General features: G+C 43.0%; 1 protein-coding gene across 11 annotated transcripts in view; it reads right to left on the bottom strand.

Annotated features, from left to right (window-relative positions):
* Positions 1 to 1,244: 1,244 nt before the first annotated feature.
* Positions 1,245 to 22,598, bottom strand: part of Sh3d19 (SH3 domain containing 19) — a 139,686-nt gene continuing 118,332 nt past the window's right edge. For 7 of the 11 annotated variants that reach the window (XM_075950440.1, XM_075950431.1, XM_075950435.1 and 4 more), the window contains 12 exons: positions 22,198 to 22,259; positions 20,856 to 21,120; positions 18,949 to 19,017; positions 18,617 to 18,757; positions 13,952 to 14,024; positions 12,907 to 13,037; positions 10,830 to 10,888; positions 8,050 to 8,252; positions 7,591 to 7,643; positions 6,500 to 6,704; positions 6,050 to 6,147; positions 1,245 to 3,114 (listed from right to left, as the gene is read on the bottom strand). In XM_075950440.1, the coding sequence (XP_075806555.1) occupies positions 2,998 to 3,114; positions 6,050 to 6,147; positions 6,500 to 6,704; positions 7,591 to 7,643; positions 8,050 to 8,252; positions 10,830 to 10,888; positions 12,907 to 13,037; positions 13,952 to 14,024; positions 18,617 to 18,757; positions 18,949 to 19,017; positions 20,856 to 21,120; positions 22,198 to 22,259 (1,476 nt within the window). In that variant the 3' untranslated portion in view covers positions 1,245 to 2,997. The remainder of the gene's footprint in view (positions 3,115 to 6,049; positions 6,148 to 6,499; positions 6,705 to 7,590; positions 7,644 to 8,049; positions 8,253 to 10,829; positions 10,889 to 12,906; positions 13,038 to 13,951; positions 14,025 to 18,616; positions 18,758 to 18,948; positions 19,018 to 20,855; positions 21,121 to 22,197; positions 22,260 to 22,598) is intronic. The other 4 variants (XM_075950432.1, XM_075950433.1, XM_075950439.1 and 1 more) reach the window with 1 other exon arrangement.

Here is a 22,598-nt window from a genome sequence, read left to right as displayed (position 1 = left end):
TGTGTTTGTATGTGTGGTGGGCGTGAAGGTGTCCCCAGAAGGCTCGTGTGTTTGTATGTGTGGTGGGCGTGAAGGTGTCCCCAGAAGGCTCGTGTGTTGAAGGTTTGCTCCCTATCTAGAGGCACTGCTACTCTATCTAGACCAGGTCCTGACGAATGAACTAATCCTTGATGGATGAACTCCATTGATGAGTTCACAGCTGTGCAGGACAGTAGGCATCGGAGGAAGGCTACAGGGGACGTTTCTTTGAAGAACATGTCTTGTGCCTGGCCCTTTCTTTTCTCTCCTCCTGCTCCCTACTTTCCCCTCCCTTTCCTGCCTCTTCTTTAGTGGATTCTGTATGGTGAAAAGCTCCCTGCCACGATATTCTGGTGTGCCTCAAGTTCAAGGTGATGGAGCCAGATGGCCTTGGACCAAAAACTCTGAAACCAGGCATTTCCTCCTTTAAGTTACGATCAGGTATTTTGTCACTGTGTCACCTAAGTGTTGGAAACAAACTCAACAATCCATTCTCATTTCTTTCTTATGAAATTTTCTCTGCATACAATTATTTTTCTTGGAACATTGTTGATATTTGTCTCTTTTTTTTGTTTTTGTTTTTCAGGACAGGGTTTCTCTGTAGCTTTGGAGCCTAGACTGGAACTAGATCTGTAGACCAGGCTGCCTCTTGAGTGTTGGGATTAAAGGCACTTGCCACCACTATCTGGCTTAATTTTTTTTTGGTTGATATTTGTCTTGACTTCAATATATATAATAAGAAAGTACCCATAAGCAAGGCGGTGGTGGTGCACGCCTTTAATCCCAGCACTCGGGAGGCAGAGGCAGGTGGATCTCTGTGAGTTCGAGGCCAGCCTGGTCTACAAGAGCTAGTGCCAGGACAGGCTCCAAAGCTACAGAGAAACCCTGTCTCGAAAAACTAAAAAAAAAAAAAAAAAAAACCCATTGAAACCCCACAGCTACATCTTGCTTTCTATTGGTTGAGAGAAAAATAAATAGCGAGCAACACGGAACACGGTAGAGTGAAATGATAAAGTAACTGAATTTGTTTCAGTATATATTTCTGTCAACAAAGGGAAGGTACTGAGTAGGCTAAGACAGTGCTGTTCCCGCCTGTGAAAGTCATCCATCTGTCTGTCCAACAACCCACCTAGCAAAGCATCGCCCCACCCACCTGGGCAGAGGACTGGAGATACAGGCTAAGGAAGACACCATCTACATTCTGAAAAATGCAGTATAGCCTGAGATAAGGAATTGAAAAGTTCAGTTTATTATAGTGTCAAGTAGATACACAACTATTGCACTTATCACTCTGCTTACAGAAGGCCAATATTTAAGAGGGATTTTTTTTCCTCAATAAAGATAGGTTTTTCAGAATCTTTACTATTAGATGTTTAAACCCCACAGGCAAAGACACTTCATGCCCCCTCCACACCCTTGACCCCTTCTTGCTCTTGTAGAGCTGGCTACAAATGAGAATTTAGTTTGGATAACACTTTTAAGTCATCCCAGTCTCATGAAATTAATCTGAGTGAAAACTGACAAGAGTTTTCCTTATACAGTTTTCACCCCAAAGGTAGTAAAAATGCCAGGTCCTTAATTCCAAAATCAAATGTAACCATATGCTAGGGATAGGAAATGTAGTCAAAGATAAAGTAAATATTACTTCCTTTATAGAAGTCACGTGTTCAGGGAATCACTGGTTGCCCAGCTTTTTGGATAATGGGGAAAGCAACACATGATGAAGTGGTCCAGCATGTGGAAGTCTTCTCAAAAAAAGAGAAGAAAGCCACGAACCTCACTGGGAAGTGTACATTTCCAGTGAAATATTAACCCACCGATCCGTCAGGAAGATTGTCTTCAATCCATTTGGCTGCAGTTTGTAAACTGTAACTGATTCAGTCATGCAAGAACCAGTTTTCAAGCTCAGAACATGTTACCCTAGTCAGCGGGAAAGTGGTCTTGTGTTTACTCCAATAACCGCAGAGATGAGCTGGGGGTGCGGTGGAGGGAGAGGGCTGCACCAGCCTTCAGTCGTCTTAAATTATTTTTCCTTCTGATTATATTGAGAAGAAATGAGCTACGAGGCCTTGGTACTGTTTTTCATCTTACCATTTGCTCTGTATTCGAAGATATTGTTCATGATTCATAATGTACTACTATAACAAGACAAAGCTTTTATGTATTACTGGGGTAATGCAAAGAAAATGAGTCTCCTTTGGGTACCAGTAATTGTCAAAGGAATGATTGCAGATTCAGAAAGTGTGCTTTATAATAACCCTGTTAACATAAAGTATACACGGACCAAGAGATAAGTGTGGCATGTCTGTGCAAGGGTTAGTTGTATTAGCAAGGCTTCTCAGGGATGGTTTTGGTTCTTTTGACCCTTCAAGTCCCTGGACAAGTGGGAAATGCTGGGAAACACAAGGAGCATTTGGGGGAACATGAGCTTATTTCCCCACCTGCTTGTAAATGTCCCAGTAGTTACCAAACTATCTGTCCTGAAGCAAGAATCTGCCCTGGGACTAAGACTAGTGTGCTCAAACTGTTAGAATTAATTTGAATATCAAAAATGAAATTCAGATTACCATCCATATCCTGATAGTTACAGCACGTAGAATGTCAAACATCCTCTTTTTAAACTAAAGTAGAAAATGAAGAAGCATGGTTAATTCACATGTGTCGTTGGGGACAGGTGTACGAGTGCAGTTCCTGCTCCGCCCCACACTGCCATCACCAGATAATTTCCCAGGGGACGTGTGCATCTGCCTGCCATCCCCACTAGCGTTTCCTTGCTGGCTTTCCCACTCATGTTTTACGTACACCTTACCACCAAGGATAAAGCTAAACTATAAAACCTACAAGTTTTCTGCTCTCGGAAATCCTAGTGTACCACATACACATATTTCTCTTTCTGTTAAAAAAATAGTGCAAAATATCTGATAGTCAAAGTGAATGTTCAAGTGAGTTCTCGTGCCGAGGAACAGCCAAGCTTCACCTTCAGCTGACTTGCAGAAACTGAACGTAGTTTTTGGGAAATATTCCAGACCTTCCCATTAGCTCTCCACACATCCAGTCATCATCCACGGGCTCCAGCTCTGTTATTACATCTCCAGCCTGGAAGAAGACAGGAGTTAGAAATAATTATTGGTTTCTGCAGGGTGCAAGCACAGAGCGTAGCCTACCTGGAGTGGCGTGAATAATCTTCTCTTTATATAACTCATTTATCTTGATTTGCAGAGAGGATTAAATGAGAAGTCACACAGATGATGTATACCTAATGATGACATTTGCTCGCAGGCCTCTTTTTCTCAAGATAGACTCAACCCCCTGCCGCTGTCATTCTTGCCGTACACGATTTCCTGCTTATCTTCACAATTCCTAATCTGAATTACTCTTTAATCAATAACAGTATCAGCTATATACACACAAACGTACATATTTCCATTTAACAAGTATTTACAGAATACCTACTATGTAGCAGACACCTCTCTCGGTAATGTAGGTATAGTACAGTAATAATGGACTCACTCTGAGTGGGAAGACAAGCCCATGGAGAGACACAGAGCACGGCTTTGCTTCTCATGAGGGCCTTCCAAGAGGGACACACTGACCGTCATGCCTCCATAAAGATTACAGAAAGAAGAGTGAGCCATGTGCTCCCTGTGTGCTTTGTCCTAGCCTTTTCCTTACAAAAACTGAACTTATTTAAATGACTGTATTTCTAGAGATGAGTACTATTAGTACCCTCAGTTCCGAGATTTCTTTTAAATTTTGTGTGTGTGTGTGCGGTGGTCATGCATGTGTGTGCTCATATTTTGGTGTGTGGGCTCATGTTTGCACAAGTGCATGTGTGTGTGTGTGTGTATACACTTGGAAGCCAGAGGCTGATGCCAGTGTCTTCCTCAATCATTCTCTGCCTTATGTACTGAGGAAAGATCTCTTACTTGAACCCAGAACTCATGAATTCAGCTAGTATAGCTAGCCAGCTTGCTTAGAGGATCCCCATCTCTGCCAGACAGTCATGATCTCCTGACATTTACACAGCTACTGGACATCTGAATCCAGATCCTGACACGCACAGCAAGGGCCTTATGCACTCATCACTTCCCCAGCTCTATATTTTCTTGTTTTATAGATGAAGAACCTGAAGTTCAGATGTCATGCAACTTACAGGATTGCACACATAATTAACGCACAGACAGAAGTCAAACCTCAGGGTATTCTAGGGCCCATATTCCTAACCAAGAGGCTATGAGGCCACCAAGTCCACAGTGCAAAGTTACTATAAAACTGCTCTGTGAACAGCCTGCGTCTATTATACTCTTAATTATTGCTCTAACACGTGGCTCATTCTATCCCCTGCTAGCCTCAACACCAGTTTTCAGGCAGTCCCATCCTAAGTGCTTTGCCTTGACAAAGCACACCATATTATCTTCATCTATGTTAGTCACAGTGGTAGTGTGTCTTACATATGTGCAAATTATAATTCCCTTATCAGATGTTCCTTACGGTGTCTAATAATTTCTTAGAGCCTGACTTTAAAATTCTGCAAAGGTCTAAGATGACCTTGGCTACTACAAAAAATATCTTTACCAGGATAAATGGAATTCTTTGTAGCACCACTACCTAGCTGTCTGCAAAAACTATCTGATTAAAGTCTTTCCTGTATGGAGAATGGACTGAAAACATGGTGACTATCAGATGTCAATTATCTATTCTACTTTGCTTAAATATGTAAAATTTTGGCTATTCAAAATTTGTTACAAAAAACTCACTTCTGCCCTAAGTTATAATATAATAAATAGTTGAAGCTATTTTTCTAACCATTGTCAGTCCTGAATGCTAGGACTATATAAGATATCTATTTACTATCATGCTGTAGACATTTATATTTAAGTAATACTTAATAAAATATTAATGACCAATACCACTGAAAGCAGTGAAGACAAAAACTCCGCAGCTATGTGACTTATGAGCCACTTGTTCATGAAGACACCCTGTTTCTTGTGGAGTTTGCTATGAATTCTGTGAATCGGCACAAATGAAAGCAAAACAACACCCTGAGTCTTCACCTCAAACAACATTTTATCTGAAAACAAGGAGTAAACCTTGAGCTGCCGATTTGCAAGACTGAGAAAAAGCAAGGCAGCAGTTTCCAAACTCAGGGAATTTATGGATCAAGACGTTAGAAAAAGATTAGAGTTACCAACTCAGTTTGTGATGCATGTCATTTATTAACAATATTCTATAGTAGAAATGATATTTTAATATAAAAGGCAGAGCAGTCTTAGAATAAAGGAAACTGTCACAAAGCAGGAGTTGGCAACTTCACCCGACACCTTGCCCGCAGCCCTGCTAGGCTGGGTAGCCTCTTTTGTTCACTCCCTAGAGATGAGCGAAACCTCATGTGGGCAGGCCCCTGTTCCAGGTTTCACTTATCCAGTTGCTCCTGGAGCCTTTCATTCTTTGCTGGTGAAGGCTGGAATGCCTTCAAAGATGGAGGATACAGGGACTATCTGAAGGCTGCAATTACTAAGCTAAGGTTTTCCCTCAGTCCTTACAATTGATGTGAACTAACAAAGCCTTATTCACATGTTCCTCCTCCCCAGCTGCCCCTCCCCCATTTTGGACAAGGCCTCACTAGAGGTTCAAGCTGGCTTCAAATAGATCCTCCTGCCTCTGCCTCCTGAGAGCTGGAATTATAGGTCTGTGTTACCACGCCCAGTTCTATCCACTCTCTTCCCTTATAATTAGAATCTGAGGGGTTGGAGAGATGGCTCAGAGGTTAAGAGCACTGGCTGCTCTTCCAGAGGTGCTGAGTTCAATACCCAGCAACCACACGGTGGTTCACAATCATCTGTAATGATACTTGGTGCCCTCTTCTGGCACGCAGGCAGAACACTGTATACATAATAAATAAATAAATCTTAAAAAAAAACCAATTAGGATCTGAGAGCTCCTTATTCTTAGGCAATGATCAATATTTCATTCATATGTACATTGCAAAATACATACTGTTAGAGAGACATAAAAAGGTATGTAGTCTGACCTTGAAAGAGAGTTCATCGTCATTTTCCCCAAGGAAATCATATAGGGCTTTGACCTTCCTCCCCTTCAATATTGTGGTAGCCACGCTTTTTGCCTCAGCTGCGAAGACACAAGAATCTCAAATATGCAGGAAGACAATCACACAAAACACAAACATCCTAAGAACCTATCTTGTTGCTCTTTGAATATTTTCAATTAGTTTTGAATTTATTTAACTTGCAAAAAAATAAAGGATGTTCACTTAGCAGGAAAAGAAACTGTACAAAGTCTATTTATTAGTCAAAGTTTGCCGTTATTTAGTGATGCCTTTATCTTTTCCCCTCCACATAGCTGGAAGAGCGAACAGTGTAGGAGTGACTTTATTAATCATCTCTCTAGATGTAGATAAGAAACTTAAGTCAAGCAAGGACAGAGGTAAAGGAATACACACTATATCCCTTGGCTGTCATACCTGGGCAGGGCTGCACGAACACAGCTGGGAAGATGCCTTCCCTGTCATGCAGTCGGCCGCGGTACCAGTCTGTGTCTAGCCGCTCAAGGATCAGGATCCGGTCTCCGCGTTTGAAGGAGAGGTCCTCGCTGGTCTCGGCTGTGAAACTGTGAAGGGCTTTGCACCATTCTCCAGCAGGGCTGCCATCCTGTCTCAGAGTGGGAGTCTGGTAAGGAACGTGAGGGTTTATCCCTGGGCTTCAAGGACGATGAGAAATGAAAGCTAAGGGGTCATGGGGGCTGGTGGGATGGCTCAGTGGTTAAGAGCACACCCTTCTCTCCCCAAGTTCGGTTCCCCGGGATCCATGTCAGGCAGCTCACAATCATCTGTAACTCTAACACAAGGGGTCTCTAACACCCTTGCTGGTTTCTGAGGGCATTCACATACATGTGTAGACATATACACATAAGTAAATAGATATAAAAAAAGCAGCTTGTAAGAGTTCAAAACCTGAAGTTTTCTTCAAATTACCTAATATTTTATGTTACTGTCAAGTTTTCAAAATAAATTAAATTTCCAATAACTTTTTCCTTAAAGTACAATTTTAAGTGACAAGCGTAGCAGAATTATGGTTTTGCTATTCTTAAGGAACATGCAATATCTAAGTAGGAATTTCTGTCTTGTGACCTATTCTAATGTGATAGGCTACTTCTAATTCTCCTTTAAGAATGTTTACTGCGGGAGTGGAGAGGTGGCTCAGCAGCTAAAAGCACTGACTGCTCTTGCAGAGGAGGAGAGGGTGCCAGGCATGGTCACGCACACTTGGCTCCCAGACCCTAACGTAACCCTCTACATGAAAGAAAATATGGAACGGAACGCATGCGACATGAAGAGAGAAACAGGAAGGCCACAAGGCCCGGTGCCTGTGTCTTGGCTTTGTCTCAGGGCCCGCATGTCTTCCCACGGATTACACCAACCATCCAATCTACTGGAAACATTTGCTATACAGCAAGAAAAGTGGTTTCATACTGTTTTCTCTCAATAATTACAATATCGGTTCTCCCAGGGTTTAAATGTGGCGGTCACTACAGTTATCTATTCAAGCAGCCTACCTGAGAATTTGAGCCAGGGTCTTCATTTTTGGTCTTTGGTGGCACCTTTGTGTCTACATTTAAAAAAAAAAGTCAGATGAAAAATACTTATTATTTAGTATTTATTAGACAGTATTAGAGGAAGATTGTTGGGTGGGTGAGAGTGTGGAGTCTGGAATTCCAGACCAGTCTCTTGGTATTAGCTTCCTGGCACTGTTTATTTAACTATAGACCAGGACTCACAATTAACTGTATCACCCACTGTCTAAAGGTCTTTGTCATTTCTCACATGCAGCCATTGCTAATAACCTAAAACAATAAATACAACCAGTTTCTGACATAAATTACCATTCAAAGTAAGTGTTCTTTCTACCTTATGAATACGGCAATATGGATTATTAAGCGTCTTAGGTGTTATTAATCACCGGTTCATTTGAATTGGGCAACGACACAGCAAGCACGCACGCTCTCCACACTCACTTAGAATATTTGCACCAGCTAGGGGAAGATCCTCGACAAGCTCCACAAAGTTAAGGGGGAAGATCCCAGTCCGGTCTCGAATCTCTCCTCTAGCCCATTCCTCATTCACGTACTCTTTCAGAATAATCACTTCTCCCTCGGAGAAACTTAACTCATCCTTCTGGTCTCCAATATATTCAAACCGAGCAACACATCGTGGGCCTCTGAACAAAGAACATGGTTATGGGTTAAACTTAAGAGCATTTACAAAAAATAAAACCCTTCACGGGCTTTCCCTTCAAGTCTATCTATCATTAACTAACACTTTTGTTCATTTGCTTTTCTTTTCTGAGATGGGGTTTCTCTGTGTAGCGCTGGCTGTCCTCAAACTCACACCAGCTTGTCTCTGTATTCCGAGTGCTGGGATTAAGGTGTGTGCCACCGTCCTTTATTGCTGGCTGAGCAACATTTCCTAAAACAGAATAAAGTGATCGGGCAGTAGGGGCACGTGCCTTTAATCCCAGCATTCAGGAGGCAGAGACAGGTGGATCTCTGTGAGTTTGAGATGAACCTGGTCTACAGAGGGAACTCCAGGACAGCCAAGGCTACACAGAGAAATCCTGTTTTGAAAAACAAAATAAAACCAAACAACAACAAAACCAGAATAAAGTGTTCTCTAGCAGTAACGTTAAAACAGCTTTTCAACTCACATCCAGTCTTCCAGTAAATAGCCTGTTTACTACAGAACAAGGTATATTTGTTCTATGAAAAAACTTCTATGAAAAAGAGTAGCTTACACCTTTAAATGGCAAGGGTTATTTCTAGATAGTGACGCTCTTCGGATCAGTAGCGGCTTGGTAGTTTAGACTGCACATCTGCCTTTGGTCATTTCTTTTTTTATTTAATTACAGAATCTCCCTAGACTCCAAGTGTTTGTGTCTTTGTGCCAAAGCAATCCATGGCTCGGTCTGAACCCTTTCAATCACAAACATGCTGGGGTTGGAGTAGTTCCCCTGAGAATCTCAGGGCAAGACATCAAAGTCTTGCTTAAGGGTGAAGACAGTACAAGAGCGACATCTTCCCGGCAGAGGGGATGCTCACTCTGTCCTGAATGCATCAGTGAGCTGACAAGTTAGGAAGTCAGAAGAAACAGAAAGTTGGTGAAACACATAATAATCTTCCATCTGCTTTGTTGCTCTGTAAGGATTGCGGGCGCCTTTAAGAAAGCTGCATTCCTGAGACTGGAACAACCCTTCAGAGATTTGCAACTCTGATGGAGAATAAGACACAAGGGGGATAGAGCTTGGTCTGTAGAAGGCCTGATTTAATACCATGCCTTTGATCTGAGGCCTCAGCAAGGAAGGTTCAACAGCAGAAATCTAAAGAGAAAACAACTGCCTATAAAGGAAAGGCTGGCCCTTGCTGAATTCAGATTCCGATCTAAGCCAGGTCAGTACCTCAATGGCCGTTCATGTCTATTTAGACTCAACCTGCCCGTGCGGTATCTGTTGCTCAGAGCAGACACGCAGCTGAAGTACGACCCGATGACTTGATGCTGTGGTACCAAAAATTTCCTTATTTGTGATAACCTTTGCGTTTATTGTCTCCAGTCCCCTGGGAACAGCTCCTTATGCCTGACCTATCCACAGACAGGCTTACAGCCTTCACCAGGTAGTGAATTGTACTCATTTGTTCATTTAACTAGAATATAAAGCCACACTGTGTCAGGGTTTTAAATCACACAAGAGTTACAACAAAATATAAAAGGCAAAAGCTACGGAGAAACCCTGTCTCGAAAAAAAAAATAAATAAGGTCTCACAAACGCAGGCACACGCAGGGAGAGCCTGCAGTAAACGCCTCCCTCCCCTTTGTCTAGTCATTAAAAACAGAACAATACAAAATGTCTACTAAGATGCGTTTTCTTGTTTTTGTGGGTGGGATTTGAACCCAGCGCTGTATACAGTGCTAGGCAAACAACCCAGTACAACCACTGAACTGGTCTCTGGCCTCACCTGCCTGTTTTTGTAGGATTCATATTTCTATAAGATATGAACAGTTGAAGCTTCTAAAAAAACCTGCTACTAAACACCATAAAGCCGCACTAAAAACTCACTGATGACCAAACTATCTCTGCAGGCTACAGCCAGATCAGGGCAAGTTTCTTAAGACTGCTTCATCGTCGCCCCCAGGCCTCGATGGAAGTTGCTGGCTTCTATCAGCCTGTTGCATTGAGTTGTAGCTGAGTTCTTTTTTTTTAAGTTTTCTTTTTTTATTCATTTATGCATATGAGTCTTCTGCCTGAAGTATATATGTGCACCACACATATGCCTGCTGCCTACAGGGGTCAGAAGAAAGCATTGATTGGATCCCCTGGAACTGGAGTTATGGATGGTTGTGAGCCACATGTGAGCAACAAGTTGCTCTTAATTGATGAACCACGAACCATTTCTCCAGGCACTCGCTCTCTCTCTCTCTCTCTCCCTCCCTCCCTCGCTCCCTCCCTTCCCTCTCCCCCCTTTCTTTATAAGTTGTGGGTGTGCATGCACACACCTCCAGAGGCCAGCAGAGGGCACTAGACTTCTGGGAATGGAGTTGGGAGACTGTAACTACCTAATGGGAGCTGAGGGCTGAACTTGAGTCCTCTGGAGGAGCAGGTTACATCCTAACACTGAGCCATGCCTCCAGCTTCTCATTATCACAATTAAACAAATAAAATTTCTTCAGAATTAAAGGCACATTCAGCTTAGAAATTCTTCTTCTTCCTTTTTATTTCTTACAAAAGAACACAGACAAAACTTACTTAGCACAGTGAGACGAAAATGATTCTCTTTTTCCACTTCTTCCTTCTGGAATATCAACCTAGCAAAGAAAATCAAGGTAACACTTGCTTCTTCTTCATAATTTGGTTAAGATAAATATAACATCAAGTAATTAGGAAATACATGATTGACATGAAACAGGAAAGCTAGCTGTTGAACACTGAGAAAACCAAAGCTGAGTTTTGAAAAAAATGTGCAGGTTCAGCTGGACGTGGTAATACATTTCTGTGACACCAGCACACAGGAGGCTGAGGCAGGAGGATCATGAGGTGGAGGCTAGCCTGATCTGTCGTAGTGAGACCCTGTCTAAAATAATCCTGTAACACCAGCACACAGAAGGCCGAGGCTAGCCTGGGCTACAGTAGTGAGACCTTGTCTAAAATACTCCTGTAACACCAGCACACAGAAGGCCGAGGCTAGCCTGGGCTGCTGTAGTGAGACCTTGTCTAAAATACTCCCGTAACACCAGCACGCAGAAGGCCGAGGCTAGCCTGGGCTACAGTAGTGAGACCTTGTCTAAAATACTCCTGTAACACCAGCACACAGAAGGCCGAGGCTAGCCTGGGCTGCTGTAGTGAGACCCTGTCTGAAAGGGGTAGAGGGAGAATAGTTCCTCCTTGAGCAATCAATCTTGCTGTGGTCATGAGCACATTGACATCATTTTATCCCGGAGAGTTCTCTACACTTAATCTGAGGAACCTGAGACAACCGTCAGCCATCAGGTCATAACGAAGGGCAGGGTGGTCCCCAAAGGAGGAGTTTGAACAGATTTGTGGGTTCTCTCCATATTGAAGAGAACTTCCCCCTTCACTACCAACAGGGTAGGGAGAAAGCAATTTGTGCTAAACAAGTGTCTACCAATCGCCAGGCACTTCAGTAAATAGTTGAGCTGGGCTGGGCTAAAACTCTTGGCCATACACATGCAGCGAAAAGCTACTTAAGGCTAGGAGGTCTATATTAGATCAGTGCCCCTTTAAATAAATTCTATAGGGTTGATGCTTTAAACCAATTTTTTAAACTTGTGGGTTTAGGAATAACATTTATACCAATAAAGTGGCCATCTGGGTGTGATGGATTCCAGTGTGGTAATCATGGTTCTTAAAGCACTGACACTGGGCAGAATTAAAATGAAGAGCACTAAAACTAACATCACTCTTACTACTAATTTAGAGACTGCGATTAGATTTCTCCAAAGAACCAGGCCACATCTACGCTGGGCAATCCAAGAGACTCAGACTCTTTTCTATTTGGAAAATACAGATTTTCTGTTATACTTAGATTTTAAAATTTCTGATGCAATGGGAAATTATTGTTTTTTCTCCCCTTCAAAATAAGTTGCTAACCTTTAAGCTAGTGTTATTACTTTTAAGCTAGCGTTATTAATATTTCATAGTATCAATAGGTTCTATCAGGGGTGAGTTATACTTTCCCTATTAATACAAGTATTCAAGGAGCAATCTTGCGTTGTCTCTATGTTTCACAGCTACCGAGGCTTAGCACGGAGACCTTCCACATACCGGAGTGTGTTCACAAGTGAAGCTTTTAGGGGCTGTAAAACTTTGATGCTTCACTATAAGCACCTCCACCCAGACTTGAAAATATTATGTGGAAAACCATGAATGGACCACCACCTCTAGTGAACATGCCTTGGTACCTCAATCCACAGGGTACCACAACCCCACAGAACATCCCTTCAGAGCTGTCTAACACACGTTCACTGAGGGTCTCAGAGGATTGACATACATCATTCAGTGCTTAAGAACCGTCCAAGGGTAAGCAATCTACCAACTATAGACCTCCATCAGAGCATCAGATAATGGCTCCCCCACCCCCAGACTCTGTGAATAGCAGATCGGGGCAGAACCTGCAAGTCCTTATCCCTCCCATAACTGATTGCTGGCAGAGCTAGTCTGTGTGGAAAGATTTATTTTAAAAATGTCCAAGTGATCGAGAGAAGACAGAAAAGAGGAACTCAGGACTGCAGGCGTCTAGTTCCTCTTTCTCACCTCCCTGAACGACTGAACGTGTGGCCAGATCAAATCAACAAAACCCACTTACAATGACTCTGACGTGATTGGCGGGGAAAACGCCAGTCCGGTTTCTGCATTTCCCTCTGTACCATTCTGCATCGATCTTTTCGAGAAGATAAACAACCTCTCCAGATGTGAGGCTCAGATCATCGGCTTGCTCTGTAACACAGAATTGGGACACGTGAGGAGTTTCCCCAGCTGCACATGTGACCATAAGCAGAACAAAGGGCATTTAGTTCTGCCCACAGAGGCACTGTATTCCACTGACTCTGAGACAGACTGGCTTACACTGACCAAATTAATTTCTCATAACATTTTACTTAAAAAATTTTGATATTAGAGGTTCTCTTTTCTAAGACAAGATCAGATATATCTACTAAGGGAAACCATTTTTTAAGACCACCATTGTCCTGGCCAGTGGCTCCCACTGTGCCAATATAAGTCTCTTGTTGAAAACGCATTCAACACTGAAAGGCGTTTAAAGATATGGTGTGAGACACTGACCATTATTCCCAGACAGCCTTAAAAGCTATTCCAACTTCAAATACTAACTAAGGGAATACTACAGCTCTTTAGGAAGAAAATTTATCTATACTAAAATAAAAACCAGCCTGCCAAGTACATAAAAATAAGTTGCAAATAGTTTAAAAAATTTTGTAGCCTTGGTTATGAAGGATAACTTAAAATGATTTAAAAAAATCTAATACTTTGATCTCCTAGGTAAGTGGTGGGTGAGACATATTAAAAAATCTTTTCTAAAAACCCTGTTTATTTTATTAAATTAGAATTAACTTCATCACAATGCTAAACAAGTAAATATTCTACCCTGAGCCCCTGAAGCATGTTATTTTGAGCAATAACTTCATCACGGAGTTAAAAGCAACGGCTCTTTTTCATTTGTATGGGGGATCTCCTCCCATCCCTTTCAAAGGACGGCTTTCCAGCTGAGCTTTCCGGCATGATTGGATGCAGATGATATCTGCAGGGTCGGGTTTTATAGGCACAGGCAATGAGGAGCCAAGGCTTTGGGAGGGCATCCCGGGGCTCCACCAAGTCATTCTTTACGTCCTTACCTGCTGGGAAGTCATGCAAAGCCACAGCATACGGTGCACCGCTGTCGATGGGGTTCTGAGTGTGGCCTGAATCCTGGTGGGGAGGGGAATAGGGCAGTGAGCGGAGTGTGCAGGATAGAACTGGTTTCATATTCACTCTGAGACCATTGTGTGTTTGTTTTCTTGTCAGAGCCTTCCTAAGAGGACTGCACTAGGGGCACCCGCTGTAAACCACACAGGTGAGGTGGGCAAGGCAATCGTCACCCCGAAAAAAGAACGTGTCCTTGCCAGGGAGGGGGCAGAAATAACTTGCCGATCACTAAGCATTTCTTTTCAAGGATTTACTTATTTATGCATGTGGGTGTTATGCCTGCACGTATGTCTGTACACCATACAAGTGTGTGGCCTCCACAGAGACCAGAAGACGGTGTTGGATCCCCTGAAACTGGACGCACTCAGAAGTGAACCTGTGTCCTCTCCAAGAGTAGCAGTAGGGTCTCTTAACCACTGAGTCATCTCTCCAGACCCCTAAGCATTTTGATTTTAAAGGAAGAAACTAAAACAAAACAGAACTATTTAACTTTAAAGGAAGCAAAACAAAGTACCATAACACTTATCCTATTTCAAAGCTATCCTGTTTGCCTCCCGTGGTACTCTCCCTCTTCAGCTGACCAATCTAAACCGTAAGGACAAAGCTTTCAAAGTCAAGCCCATTCTGATGGAAGAGAATGAACTTCTGTATTTATGTTCTTGCTTTTTTTTCAGTGAAAGGAGCTAATGACTTTCCACAAAAGTATAATTCACAAGAGTAAAACCACTTCATTTATTACCACTTAGCTGAATACATTCTCTAGTTTGAAAGCAACGTTATCTACGATGCTTGGCCTTTCTATTTAATCTGAATGGCTTATTCAACAGCAATTCTGAGTAAATTAGCAAAGATAATTTAGTATTCTTTAGCTAGGTAAACAAGGGATTGGATTAGCTGGAGGAGAGGGTGAAGTTGAAGAGGGGGTGTCAGGACTGACAAGCAGTTGCTTGGTTTTACTTTGCTTCTTGTTCTTCTTCCTCTTCCTCTTTCTGCTTCTGGTGCTGCTATGTGCACCAGGCTGGCCTCAAACTCATAGAGATCCTCCTGCCTCTGCCTCCCTAGTGACGGGATTAAGGTAGACTTGGAACTCACTATGGAGACTAGCACGGTTTCAAATTCATGATGCTCCTGCCTCGATATCCTTCTTTGGTGGTGCTGGGGATTTAGCCCAGGGCCTTACTCATGGGCAAGGAAGAGTTCCACCCTTAACCCTTGGGAGATGTTACTTAAAATTCTTCAACACTAGAAAACGTATGAACTGAATGAAGGTAGAAACTTTTGTGCTTTTTTTTCCTCTTTGTTTTTCAGTGACTCTTGATCTCTTAGGGACAGTTCATCTTTGCCCCTCCTACATCCCCGGTGTGCTGGCTTGATCACAGTACACCGTAAGAAATGGCTCACTCTTCTCACCTTGTAGCAACTTCGGACAGATCTTTCCCGAATCCACCTGCGCTTTTAACCAAAATGCACCACAGAGGCAAACTAGATTCTTCTTCTTCTCCCCTCCACTACCTACCCCTTGAGAGAGGGCACCACAGAGGCAAACTAGATTCTTCTTCTCCCCCCTCTACTACCTACCCCTTGAGAGAGGGCACCACAGAGGCAAACTAGATTCTTCTTCTTCTCCCCCCTCTACTACCTACCCCTTGAGAGAGGGCACCACAGAGGCAAACTAGATTCTTCTTCTCCCCCCTCTACTACCTACCCCTTGAGAGAGGGCACCACAGAGGCAAACTAGATTCTTCTCCCCCCTCCACTACCTACCCCTTGAGAGAGAGCTTCCTCTTGTAGCCCCGACTGTCTTGGAACTCACAGAGATCCGCCTGCCCCTGCCCCTCAAGTGCTGGGATTAAAGGTGGGTGCCACTACTGCCTGGCGTGTGCATGTGCCCGTGTGTGTGTGTGAGTGAGTGAGTGATTTGTATTTGTTCCTGATTTACATCTGTAAGATAAGGAATAGATATTCAATAAAGAGTATTAGATTGGATGGCTACTGAGTTGGAAAAAGTGAAGTCAGAGATCTTAAATATAACATGAACATGAACCTCCAAATGGACCAAAGGTCTAAGCATACCCAAGTGAGAGAGTTGAAAAGATAATCTGAGCCTCCAGTTAGTTTCCCTCTTCAAGCCTTTGGGGATGAGCAATGAGACTCATCAGGTGGAATAGGCTAGCCAGGGTTGGCCACAAGGGAGCAGTACAGCCCAGACGCTGCGACCAGGGTGCACGTAAAGTAGGTGAATCTAAGGGAGTTCAAAGACCTTTCTACACCATTGCTAAAGAAATGATGTAACAACAAGAATAGCTAATCCCATTGCTCATTTATGGTGCTCCAATCACTGTGATAAATACCTTCTGTGTACTAACATTGGCTCACTTATTAAATGTCCGAGATACAATATTCACACAAAATAAAATTTATCCATTTAGAATGTATGTGGTTTTAGAACATTCATAGGACTCTGCAACTCCCGTTGACATCTACGTTTAGATCATTTTTATTCCCCACATGTGAGGGCTAAAGCTATGTTTTAAGTTTTAATTACTGTGCTTCAGAGATCTTTAAAACAAAAATGCCTCTAACCTGCAAGCCCTACTTACTCTAGGACAGATAATTTCCTGGGATGATGGGAGTTGTTGTTTATATAAGATACTAAGCCGCATGGTTTTGCTCCTGAAAACAAGCTTGGTTGTCCCAACCACACAGGATGTGCTTGATCACACATAAGTGGGAGGGACATAGGCAGGAAGTACACCAGGGATTTTGATTTTATAAATCTCCAAGTAATGTAATTCACAGTCCTTCTCTGAGAATCCAGGGTGGATCTGGCCAGTATTTAATAAAGTTTGCTTCAAATTTGGCTTAAAAACTGTGGTAGTGGTCTTTTTCCCACCTGGTGGGGATTAGAACCCACCCTTGGGCAGCTACTCCTCCATCCTACCCTCAGCCCTAAGCAGATGCTAACCTACTTTCTGTCCTGACGGTTGTACCTTTTCTGGGTTTCTATACAACATGTCAATTCCAAAAACAATTTTGTTGGGCATTACCACACTCACTTCACATACAAAAACCAAAACAACAACCAAAACCTTCAGCACGCTCTGTGGCCACCCAGGGTGGAGCCGGGGAACTGAAGCCACTACACACATGGTGGTAATCCTTCACTTTCTCTGTGACCAATCCTTTGGATTCAACCTTAACTGATAAGTTTAATATCTCCTGTTTACCAAGTTAGGGGAAAGTATAACACATTTTTGGACCTTTTTCACCACTTAAGGTGGTTCTGGGACAGGCACCGGCGTATGCTTAGTTAACTGCTGTGCCAGGACACCAGCCATGCTTTATTAATTTAATATTATTAATTAATTAATTATTCATTTTAACCAACAGAGATAATACAATGGCTCCCGGAGGACAGAGACCAAAAGGCAATGCTCAAGTGGGGAAACTGTGGACTGTTACAACTTTTAGTTTTTAAGCTTTAAAAATAGATGTAAAAGGATAGAATTCTGGCAGCGTGACTCCCGCCACCACCAGCGGCGCTCTCTGAGAGAGGAGGGCCATGACAGATGGCTGATCCTGGACCCAAACAGAGAAAACCGGGCAACAGAGTTTTTTCCTGTGTGAACTAGTTAGATTTTTCACATGCCAGCTGCACTAGCTGAAGACAGACATCTCCCTAAAATGAGAAATCTTAGTTTCTTAGGAAAACCTGGAAAGATAAACTGCCTTCCAAGAAGGACTTAGACTAGACCATGAAATCTAGGATGAAGAACAAACCAAGTTCTCTACTTGAGTTGAACGGCTGGTGTATTTTTCATATGTTACCTTGAGTCACAAACAGTGAAACCTTAACTGGTAAGTTAAACTCTCCTAAAACTGCAGCCAGAGTTGGGGGAGGGAGTGGAGCTCAGAATCAGGACAGCTGCTAGCGCCTCCCAGACCCTGAGCTCAGTCACCTGCTCCGCTAAACAAATCCTCTTCTCCAATCAGGGCTCCACAAACTTGTTGTTAGTCCCTAACTGTGACTTGAGATGCTGGATTATATTTCATTATTTAATGAATTTCAGAGAAACAAGGTTTATAGGTTTACATGTCCCCTCCCCAGACAGTTTCCCTTGTTACCAAGGCTGGCCTCGATCTGTGCAATAGCGGATGATCTTGGACTTCTGACCCCTCCGCTTCCACCTCCCGTGTCCCGGATTACACCCACCACATCCTATTAAAAGCTTGCATTTTAAAGGACTCTTTTATGTCAGATTTAGAATTTACAGGGGTTTCTTTTAAAAATAACTGACTCATTCTGCCAGAGAACAACGTCTGCTGTGGTAAATGGGTTCGTGTTATTTAAAAGAGCGAGCCACTTTCTCGGGTGAAAAATCCGCGAGTGTCCGAACTTCCACAACACGAAGAGGGCAGATCACCCGGCAGTGTGTGCCAACGCCATTAGGGCCATTTGCTCCAAAATTGGAGCAAACTGCTACTGTTATTTCCACCCTGGTTAAAATAATGCTGCTAATGAGAGAAACCCGGGGAGGAAAGGGGTCTAATTAGTAGCCCCACGACGGTGCCGCCGTGTGTGACGCCTCACGTACGTCAGGTCTGCTTCTCGGACGCTCCTCAAGGGGGGTGACAATTCTCATCTGGGATGGGTGAACTCTGCCCGTGCCTTCTCCCCGCTGGCATTCCAAGTAATTATTTTCTGCCTGCTTCAGGATCACAAGCACATCCCCGCGCTGCAAGACACAACGCCACTCTCTGAAGCAATTATTATTTAATAAAACATTATTACTTTCCCACATTTTAATCTTCGGAGCCTAAAGCATTTAATAATGTGTAATAGCAGGAACAGAGGGCAGGGATATTTTATTTTTTATTTTTTTTATTTTTTAAAAAATCAGCCAGTAGAGAAAGGGCTTGACTTTACCTTACAAGAGAGGTCCGTGGGGTTCTGGGAGACAATGTCTTCATTGGCAATTCCATGAGGCACAGACAGCTTAAATGTAAACGGTGAGAGAATTATTCGCTATCCCAAACCCTCACCTGCTACTAATCACTTAGGACTTGGCAAGCACATCTAACGGGGCAGCTTCTTCAGAGGGTGAGCAGGCTTCATGCCCTGGATCCAGTGAGGCCATCATTTCTCCTGGAAACTGAAGTTCTGAGAGGGTGGAGTTGAGCCCACAAGATCACAGGGGGTGAACGTGCCCTCAAGTTCTCCCTGGGTCACCCGAGAGCAAACCCAGAGTACAAGGAGGTGGCCACGTAAAGCTGGCTTGAGTAATGTCACCTCCTCCATATGGCCACAGCATCCAGGGCTCCCAAGGCACTCCAGAATCCTGTTGTAATTTAATGATAGTGTAGCCAAGGGGAATAGGAAGTGGATTTAAGGGTGTATTTTATAATGAGACACATCACTTAAATAGACCACCATTTTGGTATATTGATTTCTTTGAATTCCTTAAATGTTTTGACATTATGCAGCTATGTAAAGAACTCCCAAGTGAAACCTGGTCTCCTTTGAGTAAACAATCTTGGTATAGAAAGACCAAGCAAATAGAGGTCTTACCACTAACCCTGTTCGTGGTATGGTAAAATGATAGATGTCAATTGTTCTGTGTTCAAATTCTGGTTTTACCGCTAGCTGGCTTAAATCTCTACCTTGGTTTCCTTTCCCTTCTGTATAAGGAGGATGATAATAATAGTCTCTAATCTACAAGATTAGTTTTGAATAGTATCTAGTGAACAATTAGTTTTCCATACATACTAATTACTATTTTACTTTATTTATTACGTAGTTTATCCCAAAGACTAGCCCTTGGGTTTGGGTAGTTAAAGTTTCATTAGTTTATAATTCATCTTAACTGAGAGAGAGAGAGAAGCAATAGGTTTCATCAACTTAAAAGACTGTAAATATATTTATTATCTCTTTTTATCTGTCTGTTCTTTTCTCGAAATCTGAATCAGCTTAAAGTGAAACATTTTCCGGCTTGATGGGAGCTTAGAGCAGGAATCACATTACTAACCGCTGTAAAAGCGCTGCCGTACAATTATTTTTAAAATGCACATATAATCCTCCTCCCACTTACGAGTAAATGTTCAACTTTTTCTGATGGACCTGACCACACAGAAAGCAAATCAGCTCTGTCATTTGTGGGAAACACAAGCAAGAGTCATTCGATGGAAAAAAAAAAAAAAACCACCCAAAGAGAGCAAAATTAATCCTCAACTATCTCAATTACTGATAAGAACTTTTAACTAGTAGCTATTAAATGGGCCATGATAATCATGCTTACAAAATGGAAAAAAAAGCTGTAAGAAAGTCCATTGATCTTAATAAAAATTTAATTTCTACTTCGTTTAAATGCTCCTCATTTAGTGGGCAAAGCAGCTGTGAAGTACAAACTACGGCAGCAGATGAACCGTGGCACCATCACCTCCTCCCACGGGGGACCCTGCCATCAGTGGCTTAGACCCTTCCTGGTGTTTCTCCTAACACTGACAGCCCGTCTGGAAAACCCGGGGTTTTGTTGTTGTTGTTGGATCGTTTTTAAGGATTTATTTGTTTTATGCGTTAGAGTATTTTGCTTACATTTACGCCTGTAAACCATGTGTGCCCTGAACTGGAGTTATGGACAGTTGTGAATTGCTATTTAGGTGCTGGGAATCAAACTGGGGTCCTCTGCAAGAACAAGTGCCCCGAACCTTGGACCAGGCTGGCCTCACACAGATCCACCGACCTCTGACTCCCGAGTGCTGGGATTAAAGGTGTACAGCACTATGGCCTGGCTAGAGGAATCCCTTAAGCACCAACATTTTGAAATTCCAGCTTACCATGTATTTCCTGTAGAGAGGGTGTCCTGGTTTGGGACGAGGGGGTAGCACCGGGTCTTGGCTTTTAAAGACCTGACTCTTGGCTCTTGAGAGTCCAGGGGCCAAATGACTTTGCTTTTTCTGGAGATCCATGTCAGAGGAGGACCGATTAAAAGGCAAATTTTTACTTGATGATTTGGTTGCGGAAAGTTTAGGCGGGGGTGGTCTCTCAGGGGCCCCTTTGGGAGGAGGCTTCCAAACTGGCATGACTTTTCCATGGACAGGTCTGAAAGGCAAGGGGGTCATGAGTTAGCATTTCGATCTGATCTGATTAGGTTCTGCTCCACCCTTTCTTACACACACACATGCACACACACATATACATACATGCATGCACTCACACATATATGTACATACACGCATGCGCGCGCAAACACACACACATACACTCACGCATACACATGCATGTGCACACACGCACACATGCACACGTGCGCGCACACACAGAGCCTGGCACAGATGTGAAAAGCTTTTCTGCTGCTAGGATACAATTTCCTAAAACCTGCAGCGCATGCTATTTTTGAGCAAATGACTCTTGCATTAAACATGATACTGGAGGAAACGCCATGATGTTCCAGCTTCCTCTTATCTTGCACTAGAGATTCATTAGTTCAAGACAAACAAGCATTTTCTGTCACCCGTTCTCTTAAGGCCCCAAACTGCTCCTAAACACACTGACTATTTCAGGAAGCTAAGTACTTTCTACTACAGTCTGAGACAAACGCTTATACATATGACGATATCAGGTACGTGTGCTTGGGTCCCCTGCGTAATTAGAAAAGGAAATCAAAACCCCCTAATGTTCACAGTATAGGCATTACTATTAAAACTCTTAATTTAGATTAGCTGAAAGTAAGCTCTGAAAATGGAATGGGACAGAAACTACTTTGAAAACCTTTTTCCTAATCGCTAAATGGAAGTAAATTTCAACGTGCCAACGCCTTCTGAAAGCACAAATACGCCTCTAGAGCTGGGGGCTAGAGCACTTCTGAATTCCCCTCTGTGATGCTGAGAAACAGACTCCAGCAGCGGAACTATTTTAGTCTGGAGAGTTGTCTTGTTTATTTGGAAAGAGTATCAGAAACTCATATTTGTGCTCTGTAGGGCTTTGGACCTCGTTGAAAAGATGAGTGAGCCCCATGACCTATGTCACAAGCAGACTGTGGGCTGGCAGCCTGGGCGGACTCATGAGTTTCTCTTCAAGGCAAGATCTAAGGCTCGCAGCCCTGCATCTGGGCAACAGAGGACAGGAGCCAATTCTCCAAGGCATTCAATGCCTCCAATTGTCTCACATTTTACCTACCTTGGTGGCAACCTGGGGGGTCCTTGTACCAAGCCTCCCGATTCACTGATTTGCTCCGGTTCCTATAAATGTCACAGAAGGACTTTTTAGTTAAGACTGACCTAGAACAAGAGTTTGCAAGAGGAACTGGAGTCTCGATATTATACATATACATACATCATACACATGTCATTTTATTAATTTGTTTATTTTTGCAATAGGGTCTCATTATGTAGCCCTTGCTGGCCTGGAACTGTGCAGACCAGGTTGGCCAGGAGCTCACAGAGATCCACCTGTCTCTGTCTCTAGAGTGCTGGGATTAAAGGCATGCATCACCTACCATGGCAAGCCCATAAAGCAATATTTTGAAAATGGGGTTGGGTGCCCTAGATGGTGGTCTTTCTTTCTCCTTTCTTGCTAGA

Source organism: Microtus pennsylvanicus, chromosome 16, assembly GCF_037038515.1.
Source record: "Microtus pennsylvanicus isolate mMicPen1 chromosome 16, mMicPen1.hap1, whole genome shotgun sequence".
NCBI lineage: Eukaryota > Metazoa > Chordata > Mammalia > Rodentia > Cricetidae > Microtus > Microtus pennsylvanicus.
This window is presented reverse-complemented; position numbering and strand designations above follow the sequence as displayed.